The sequence below is a fragment of the Corticium candelabrum genome, chromosome 8 (genome assembly GCF_963422355.1).
Source record: "Corticium candelabrum chromosome 8, ooCorCand1.1, whole genome shotgun sequence".
NCBI classification, from domain to species: domain Eukaryota; kingdom Metazoa; phylum Porifera; class Homoscleromorpha; order Homosclerophorida; family Plakinidae; genus Corticium; species Corticium candelabrum.
In genome coordinates this window covers 3,895,826-3,905,923 of record NC_085092.1, presented here as the reverse complement: position 1 = coordinate 3,905,923, position 10,098 = coordinate 3,895,826, and the positions used below count along the sequence as shown (strand labels likewise).

General features: G+C 40.4%; 2 protein-coding genes across 2 annotated transcripts; both read right to left on the bottom strand.

The window, feature by feature from the left end:
• Window positions 1-548: 548 nt before the first annotated feature.
• LOC134182882 (dynein axonemal assembly factor 3-like) lies at window positions 549-10,064 on the bottom strand (the record flags this gene model as incomplete). The annotated part of the gene is made up of 14 exons (XM_062650324.1): window positions 549-1,375; window positions 2,039-2,362; window positions 2,543-3,089; window positions 4,607-4,838; window positions 5,597-5,719; window positions 7,311-7,433; window positions 7,630-7,720; window positions 7,788-7,870; window positions 7,935-8,066; window positions 8,322-8,398; window positions 8,462-8,555; window positions 8,629-8,720; window positions 9,867-9,911; window positions 9,992-10,064. Coding segments are annotated over 12 exons (1,218 nt in total), but the record flags the coding sequence as incomplete, so codon positions are not given.
• LOC134182883 (serine/threonine-protein kinase Nek7-like) lies at window positions 896-2,720 on the bottom strand. Its single transcript, XM_062650325.1, has 4 exons — window positions 2,543-2,720; window positions 2,466-2,497; window positions 2,039-2,362; window positions 896-1,375 (listed from the first exon to the last, which is right to left on the bottom strand). The coding sequence occupies exons 1-4, from the start codon at window positions 2,718-2,720 to the stop codon at window positions 896-898; spliced, it is 1,014 nt and encodes a 337-aa protein (XP_062506309.1).
• Window positions 10,065-10,098: the final 34 nt, after the last annotated feature.

Genomic DNA, 10,098 nt, shown 5'->3' with positions numbered 1-10,098 from the left:
ACACACATTTGTCACATTATTGTTGGATTCACTCTATACACTTGGTTTAGTATAGATGTATTACAGAGTGTATAGACACTCACATTTTGCAATCTTGTACGAACTCACTCAGGCTCATAAACCTTGAGCATCTAAAAGTTCTGCAGTCAAAACATATTTTATTGCAACTTTGTTTGGTAGTCATGAACGTCACTTATTTTTGTATGGAAAATTTGTTTCTAATTCAGTCAAGTGTTTTGTTCGTATCTGTTGGTTGTTGGTCTAGGTGGTCATAGTCTGCCAGCTAGCTCTAATATGTGGGAATGGGAACAGGAAGTCATCACTATAGGCGTTTGACATTTGCAGGTGTGGCTTGTCCATCCTGACATTTTGATTTATATAAGTTAATATATGTTGTGTAGCTCGTTGGCAATTTTTCAACGTTTCTTGTGACTGACCATCAGCCCAACAGCAAATATCAACCCGGAGATCTTATTGTACATGCAGCTATAGGTAAACGGCATGCGAATCGCTTGTGGGACGGCTTTCAGATTCTTTCGATTCTATTGCCACCCGATGTCAAATAAACTCTGCATATCTTTACTATCAAGTTTGAAGAAGAAATTAATATCAACTGAAAACGTGAACTTATCAAATACAGTAATCATACACGTGACAAAGTGTACACGTCAAACTGCCAATAACAATATCAAAGTTCCAAATAGTTAAATACTGAAAAATGCTAGTTCAACGTTAATTGTCTGCATGGTCAATCCAAGAATACAAAGTGTAAAACAATTAACCAGAGCTAAGCTTATTGCTATTGCTAAATCTTTTCTATGAACACAGAAATGATATCATTCAAGTAAAAGGATACATATACAATACAACCACATGGTTCAATGACATGTCAACATCACCAATTGGGCTGAAAAAGAGTGACATCAGCCACTCCATCCATCTTACCCTTCATCATTCGTTTAGGAGGACATGCTGCATACTTGTCTGTCTCACGAATACAACTAATGATTCTGCGAGCTTCGGCTGCTGTTGGTCGTGTGGTAGGATTATCTCTCATCAAGTGTTTACATAAGGAACGGACGTTTAGCTGACGGATGAGTAAGACTTGATCCATTCTCTTTCGACAGTCTGGAGTAACAGCAGTGAACAGCTCACATAGGGTCACTCCCGTACTATACATGTCGGTTTCCTTGCTTTTTGGTAGAGCTGGAGCATCAAATCTCTCCGTTGCTGTGTATTCTGGACTGAGAAGGCCGGCTGAAAGTGAAGCATCTTGAAAACGAGCGGCTCCTAAATCACCCAGTTTGGCTCTCATCGTTGCAGTTACCAGGATGTTCCTTGGGCAGATGTCACAGTGGAGAATCTCCATGGGTTGCTATAGCAACACAGCAAACAATAAGGCCAGAAACAATAAAGGAAATGATACAAAGTACATCGATATCACTTGTCTCAATTGTAAGTCTATGTAAATCAATCCTTCCATGATTGACAACTCTGTATAAGTTAAGTTGTTCATAGGCTCGAGTGTCCAGCCGGTCATCATCTCCCCCCGTGGCGGAGAAAGGTCTTTCTCCGCCGCGGGGGGAGATGACCGGCTGGACACTCGAGCCTAAGTTGTTCATGACTGTTTATTGACTAAATGATTACATTCAATTGTGTAATAAATTACTATCTGATCTATTTTCCATCGTGGAACTGTCAGGCTTCAAACCTTGCCGAGCTTCATGACACTGTGTGTGATGACAAGACTGTTTTGTGCATGTTTCTGATAATTGGTGTCAGTATGTCTCTCTGTTGATTGTCTGTCTGTTTGTCTGTCTGTATGTATGTCTGTCTGTCTGTCTATCTGTCGGTCTGTCTGTCTGTCTCTAGCTGTCTGTCGGTCCGTCTATCTGTCCGACTGTTTTTCTGTTTGTCTGTTTGTCCATGTCTGTCTGTCAGTCAGTCAGATAATCAACTCAACTTCCTTTACAATTTTCATCATTTACATGTGAATGAGATGATATCAGCTCAACCTTATTTCATTCACTGTTCTCACCATAGAGTGAACGTGATCCAGTCCACACAAAGAATCATGTGCCATGTCAACTTTTTCTCGTAAAGTGAGAGGTGCAGCATCTTGTTCACATGCATCGATCTCGCTAGAAACGGAGCCGCTCTGTAATTCCATGATAACCCATGCCTTCCTGACTTCTTTCTCCAGAGCGACACCACAAACAGCAGCAATGTTGGGATGATGTATCTTCCATGCTACAAACGCTTCTTGTTGCACAAGTTGGATGTATCGTTCAACATCAGCCAAAATCATCATACAAACATTTAACAGCAACAGGACAGCCATCCCAATATCCAACAGAAACAGCTAAATAACAATACAGAGCCTTAATCTATTGTTTACACAAGCAAACCACACATGCAGAGTGGGCCAGTTGTATTTGAAAACGTCAAGTAAATGCAGTTCAAACCTTGCCGAGCCGTGCTGGCCTGTCCCAGCCAACTGTAACATGTAACTCTATAAGTGCTGGCCTAGAGTGTGTCTCACCTAGTTCTGTGCCAGTCAATTGAATGTCACGTGAAGTAATCTTTAAAACTTCGTTTTCTCGTTCTTGCTTGTATCGTTCAATTGCAGCATCGGCATCTGAAAGTAGCTCTATAATGTTAGCGTTTTCTATTTGTGCTTCATTTAGTAATCGTTGAACATTTTCCTGCTCTACACTCATTTGCTCAATTCGTTGTCGAGCTTCATCAAGATCATTCTGAATGTCTTTCTTGCTCTTGTTGTAATCGTCGTCGTAGCTCTTCTTTCTCCCTTCTTTCTCTAGCAACTTCCTGTTCTTTCACCTGTCTTTCGCTAGCAACTGCATGCTCTTTTCCCCTCTTTCTCCAGCAACTGCCTGTTCTCTCTGCAATTGCTCATCACTCAATGCCTTCTGTAGATCTGTGATTTGTTGTCTCAAGTCATCCATTTGCCTATCTTTTGCTAAACCGTCTTGTGTCACTTGCTCTATTTGTTGAATCAGATGTTGTACTAACTCTTCATCTACCTGCTTTGCCGCTTCTGTTCGAGATCTTAGTATGGGTGTAGCAGTCTGTATAATAAAAGAAATTCTTATAATAATAAAAATAATAAAATGTATTCAACACAAAATGTACTAGCCAGTTACACTGTAGGTATCCCATTATAAGAGAAATACAACACACTCACACAATCATTATAAATGCAGGCTTCTAACTAAAACATTAAATGAACTGATAAAAACACATGCCAGTGGTCTGCCCTACTGTGATACTTTGCCTTATGTCTTTACAATTTTTGCAAGTTCTCATATCATTTCGTGTCGTTTCTAAATGAAAATTATCAACCCAAGTTGCTTTCCTCTCTGTCTCCGCCACTTGATGCGACACTGACATGCCACATACAAGCCAAGAGGCCACTTCATAGCCCGCATCATATCCATTTGCATTGTGACAAAGTGTTAAAATCTAAAACTGTATTAGACAGTTATGATGCAAAAATCAGTGCATTCTATCACAATTGTGTTGATACAGACTTCTACCTTTATTATAAAAATGAACTGTACTTATGTCGCTTGACATCAATTTAGAACATCCACTTGCTAAGTATGGACCATTACTATGTACAAGTCATTGTGACATAACGTTACTGACAGACAGGTAGGCAGCCGACAGACAGTACTCAGTCCTATTGGGCAAGTAGACCATCCTAGACATCCGCTTATGTACGAGTCTCAAACAGAATAACGATATCAGTAGACAATTATCAGTTGAAAGGATCAATCAATGTCAGAAACAAACACGTACAGTACTATGCACACATCATGCAGTAGGACATAGTCAGAATTTTCAATGCACACAAGAATGTATTCACAAAACTACAGTGGAACCTGTCCTTGTGACCATCTAAAAATATGTGGGCACCTAAGAAACGTGGATAGTTGGTGACTTGAAAACTCAATACGTTTGCACCCATTTGGAGCCTGGAGAAAGCAGGCACTTGTAACTTACAAATAATGGACACAATTCTATGGTCCAAAGGTATGTTTTGACCTTTGAAATGTAGACACCATGACAAGTGCACTCAGGCATTCTCCTGTAACACGTGAACCAGACTATGTTGAGAACAATGAGGAAACATCAAGTGGACTGGAGATCAGAACCTACATCAAGCACTCCATTACTCCCAACAGCTAAAGCAGATGATCTTGTTGCATTCGCACATGTCTTCATCTTACATTGTGATCAAGATTGCCATTGTCAAGAATCAGGAAACATTGAAGCAACCTACCATTGTGGCTTAGATGGTGTGATTGTCGTGTTCATCCTGACATCTACTATATGTACTGATTAACAATTTCTGGTGTAGAATAGTGATTGCTTTCATGTGTTTGGGTACACATACATGTACGTACATTGATCTGCTTTATAAATATAATACACATTCGGATTGTCATCACGTTGCATACAAGGAAGTGGTACACACGAATTGGTCTACAGAACAATTGGGACCGCCTAAGAATTAAGGGCAGTTGAGGAGAGTCTCTAGGGTGGTCGTAATTTACAGGTTCCACTTTACTAAGAAACATACCTGCATCAGCAGCAGACACTGGCTTTGTCTTTTCACTCTGTCCAAGAGTACTGGTAGCTTCAATAAAAGATAACGCTTCAGAAGCATTCACATCTTCATCTACTTCCTCTATTATAGGTTGGCTGGAAGGCATTTTTGTCTCTTTCACCACACCACGTGCTGTGTATCTCATTCCGGTCAAGAGTTCGTGAATGTATGCTGTCATGTTATACAGTGCCACTTCAGCAGACGTCTAACAGTAAAAAATCAACATTTGACAAACAAGAAAATGGTGTGTGTGTGTGTGTGAACACGTGTGTGTGTGTACAAGTGTGTGTGCGTGTGTGTGTGTGTGTGTGTATGTGTGTGTGTGTGTGTGTGTGTGTGTGTGTGTGTGTGTGTGTGTGTGTGTGTGTGTGTGTGTGTGGTGCGCCTCAATTGGTCAGAGAGTGCGTTTGGAGAATGGAAACAAACTTGCAGCGTTGCCAGTTCAAGTCACAGTAATGGCGAGCTATGGCATAATTTCCTTGGGCAAGAAACTTACACACAATTGCCTCTCTCAACCAAGGAGTATAAATGAGTACCTGGTCTTGGGGTGGCAAAGGTCTCCAATTGCAACAAAGTCCATCAGCCACTGGGGTCCGGGTGGGACTTTGGGTGCCCACACCACAGTTGGTGTCACAGTCGGTGCTCCTGCGAGCACCTGGCCAGGCTCCAGAAGATTGCTTAGCACAGCCCATAGCTCCTACTTAGTGCACAAGAACCCAGCTATCTGGCTGGGGGCAGTACCGCTTAACGGCAGCTCCTTATCCATTTGCCATTTGTGTGTGTGTGTGTGTGTGTGTGTGTGTGTGTGTGTGTGTGTGTGTGTGTGTGTGTGTGTGTGTGTGTGTGTGTGTGTGTGTGTGTGTGTGTGTGTGTGTGTAAACACGTATGAGTCACAACAATACCCAACTAAACCTCATGCATGTTACACAATAATGTTTTGAGATAACATTAATAACGACAGACCTTCACGTGTCTGTCGTTAACTTTCTTGACCAATTCCTCATTCTCTGATTCAATACCAATTGCAATATATGGACTATTTACCATGTCTCCCCAGTAACCTCTCTGAGCAACCTTCTCTCCACCCTAAATTACAACAAACACAAAGCACTGCTTATTGATCTCTTAGTGAAACATTATCGATTAGCACTACATCTAGTAAGAACCACAAACGAATAAATGTTTCGTAACACTTCACGAAAAAATGCATACGATGGGAACCTTTTATGCATGGATAATTACCTTCATTCTTCAATTCTCTGTTTGTATCATAAGACTCTGAGAGCACAGATGTAATTAATTAGTGGTTCCTAAACTTAGCATCTGAAGCCCTATTTACACAAAGCACAATCAACATAACCCGTGTCTATCCCTCAGCCAATCAACACAAGCCACGCTCTGGCTTGCATTTACATAACATTGACTACAGACTTTTGGCAAATAAATTTGTGATGTCACTGGTAGAAATGAAAGCCAATCATTTTACATCAAAACAAACAATTGTGCAAAAGTCATTCTGTTGAGTGCAATACACGTCGAGATAATAAACGACAAAAAAGAAAAACAGCATTTGCCGCTGATTTCAGCAACACCTGCTTGTTCTCTGCTTGCAAGCAACCTTGAATCAATCAACTGCCACTTGTGCTCAATCTAATTTAGTGTTTGTCGTTCTCTCGCACAAACATCATGTCATGTAAGCGATGAACTGGTAACCAGCACCATACCATGCTATGGCTCAACTCAGCATTGAAAAGTGAGCTGAAGCTAAACACTCAAAACCCAACTCGTGTTGAATTTTATCATGTAAACACACAAACCCAGATTGGGTGCAAGTAGGGTCCACACCAAACATACGTTGTAAGCCTGGCCCGCATCAACAACCGACTGAAGGAAATAAGCCCGCCGTTGCAAATAAGCCTCACGAGGGTCGTTATGTTAGCAACACTACAGATGCTCTGTATGAAAGTCCTGGAAACACGTATACTGTTCACTTTGAACAAGGAAACATTCAAAGTGTTAAAATCGCATAGAGAGAAGTTGTGTCACTATACTTTAGAAGAAAAACTGAAGGTTGTTGAGAAGACGAAATAAGTTGGAAACCGGCAGGGGGGCAGCACAAAGAACATGGCATGAAGAAAATGGTGGACTACAGACGCAGACCTTTAATTAAACTGTGGGCAAACAAGCAAGAAATATCGTTTAGAAGGACGAGTTTGGCGCATTACCAATAAATAAGCCCCACACCTTAATAAGTACCGCAAGTGCAAACTGGTTGAAAGAAATAAGCCCCATGAGGCTTATTTGAGCTTATACAATAGTTACCAAATTAGGCACATATAATATCGAAGTTCTGGCAAGCCCCATTGACGCCTACACTAAGATTGTATGAATTTAATTAACATTGTCTACATGGCACCACTGCAACTGCCACCTTCACATCCATTTAGATCACTGCATAACCCTTGTTATGAAGGTCTCGTCCCATACTTACTCTTAATCCCGAATAAACATAGTAACTGGGGTCATATTCGTGTGCGTTCAGTTACGCAAATAAACACACACAAATCTTTAATATCAACCACATAAAACTTTCTTATCTCACATCATCAGTAAAATATAAAACATTTCACATACTAGTTTCACAATCCACAAACAAAACTATTAACACTATTTCTACCTTGTTGATAAGAAGGCACGATGCAAGTGATCGATTTGGGACAGTACAGCCACCTTCTCGAAATGCAAATGCAACACCCGTCTCTCTCCATTTCTTGTACTCTCGACTATGAACAATGCTCGTCTACAATAGATACACACGGTGACACTATAACAATCAAGACACAAGCACACACACACACACACACACACACACACACACACACACACACACACACACACACACACACACAAGCATGCACCTAACAGAAACACATACTACGTGTCAAAGCCAATATGCCATATGATACGTAACTACGCAACGTAAACAGCACTCTCACTTTGTCATGCAATCTCATACTGTAATCCCAGTCAAACACTCCCATCCTAGAGTCATAACGAGTTTTAAGACTATGTCTCAATCTCTGCTCCCTGCCATAAAACAAAACAAGTGAGTTTCATCACCAGCACTAAACAGTCACACAACTAACACACACACCACATTTCAACAATAGGAAACGTTTTGTGGTCTTGATTATGCCAGAACTTGAACACTCCTTCAAGCAGATCTCTCTCCTTGAACTAAACAATTCAAAATCTTGACGAAGCACATAAGTTGCTCTGATTTGATATACTTTCTCTGTACCTTCAGTTGAGACAGATCTAAAATGCTAAATTGCTGTGACAAGTAATCGAGATCCGTCACAAACCTTGAAAAAATATGTCTAGTCAAGACTTTGCCACAGGTGTAATATGTAGTATGTACATAGAAATCATACTTTGCATACAATCATCAGTAAACACACAAGCAAACACATCAGTGTGCACTTTTTAATGATAAATAACAACAGTGCCATTTGCTCTACATGAAATGCAAAACACACAAACACACACACACACACACACACACACACACACACACACACACACACACACACACACACACACACACACACACACACACACACACATACAAACACACAGTCAACAAATAGACTGAACACAAGCTCAACTGACTTGATAAATTGATCACATTTTGTTCAAGGTAATCGAATGTCGGCTGACGAATCAGAGAGTTTCCATACAACTCAAGAAACTGCTCCGCCTTTTCTATCACAATAAATGTAAAATATCTAAATAGACAAAGACAAATTAAAACAAAATCTAACTTGCCTTGTAGTTCAAGTTGGTCTGGCTGTTCAAATAACGCCGCCAGTAACAGCATGTGTCTAGCAATCACTTCTAAATTGTTTTCAATGATATAGAACTGGACAGTAAGTTACAGATCAGAATAATGTTTTGTTATTTGACGTGAGTTAATTGTGTGATGAATCCTATACCTTCAACTTAGGTTTTCTGTGTCTGTGGCTTAGGGCAAGAGTCTTGATAATATGTCGAATGTCTCCCATCCCAATGAGCAGTATGTTGAGCGCTAAACAGAGGGAAAGTTTGAAATGCAGCTGGAAGATACTATACACAACGAGACAGAAAGGACAGAAAGCAACAGATGGACAGAGATAGACCAGCAAACAAACAAGCAAACACACACAAAGACAAACAACAAACATAAACAACTAATAACCAAACTATATTATAACCCTAACCATAACTAACCGTAAAACAAACAAACAAAAGAGACAAACAGACTAACAAACACTTTTAGTTTGTCCTTTTCAAAGTCAGCAAATGTCAAGAGCTGCTGCCAATAGCCTAAGGTCACACCCCAGCCATATGGCGGGTCTCCTGTTTGCTACTCAGAAGAACTCTGGGCCTGTGCTAGTAATCTCCTGGAGCCACCAGGCCAGATACTCGCAGGAACACTGTCTTGTGACACTAATTACGTTTTGGGAAACTTACATCCTAACAGGGACTTCAGAAGCTGATGATCAAGTCACAGCCAGTTGCCGCTACCATCTCCAGTCAAAGTCCGGGTAGTCATCTAGACTCCTGAGTCGAGAGAGGTAATTGTGTGTAAGCACCTTGCCCAAGGAATTACACCTGTACTCATCCAAGACTTGAAGTTGCAACCCAAAGTTACCAGATGTTTCCGCTCTCCGAATGCAATTAAGAATTGAGCTATAAATGCCATGCTTTCCAATTCATGCCTGTACCTAACTGCATGCTACTTGTACATGCACCATAATACAAGAAAGCTAGCTACATATACAAAAACAAACTATAATCATAATGCCATAACCATATAACCAGTTATGCAAATGAGTCTTAATTTTATTCAACTAAAATATATACTTCTACTACAGCAAAAGACAAATGAGCAGGATCTAGACATGGTAAGCATTTAATAGACTGATGCAAAAAATTTGTTGTGACATGGGGTTTCATTTGATAATACGACATAATTTTTATCTTCAACTCAAATGCATGATTTGATAGACGAGCTCAGTTTTGTATTTTGTAGACTCACTGACCGCTGGACAGTAGAATAGCATGTTAGTATACAGGCATTCTAAACTAGACAATAAACAGACAGACAATGACACATTTGACACGATAGGATTAAAATGGATTATAGGATTAGCTGCAAAGTTTCCATAAACACGGTATCTACGTGGCTCACCTTCATCTTCTCCTTTCTCTTCCAGTCGAGCTTTCTCCAACAAACCTTACCAAATTTCGCATGAAATAAAAACGATAAAAAATCTACTGATAGATTCAGTAAAATCAAGCAAATACCGAACTAACCTTCATCCAGCAGATGTAATGCAGGACTGAATCCCCACACGTCACCGCACCGAAACGATCCATAGCCGCCACTCCGGTCACCTGTCTAAACTTACAGTCCCGGATAA

Excerpts from the sequence above, each read along its gene's own strand:
- LOC134182883 (XM_062650325.1), bottom strand. The coding sequence starts at position 2,720 with ATGAGTGTAGAGCAGGAAAATGTTCAACGATTACTAAATGAAGCACAA. Across the intron at positions 2,498-2,542 it reads ATTGACTGGCACAGAACTAG|TTGGCTGGGACAGGCCAGCA; the intron begins GTGAGACACACT and ends TACATGTTACAG. Across the intron at positions 2,363-2,465 it reads GGCCAGCACGGCTCGGCAAG|CTGTTTCTGTTGGATATTGG; the intron begins GTTTGAACTGCA and ends ATTGTTATTTAG.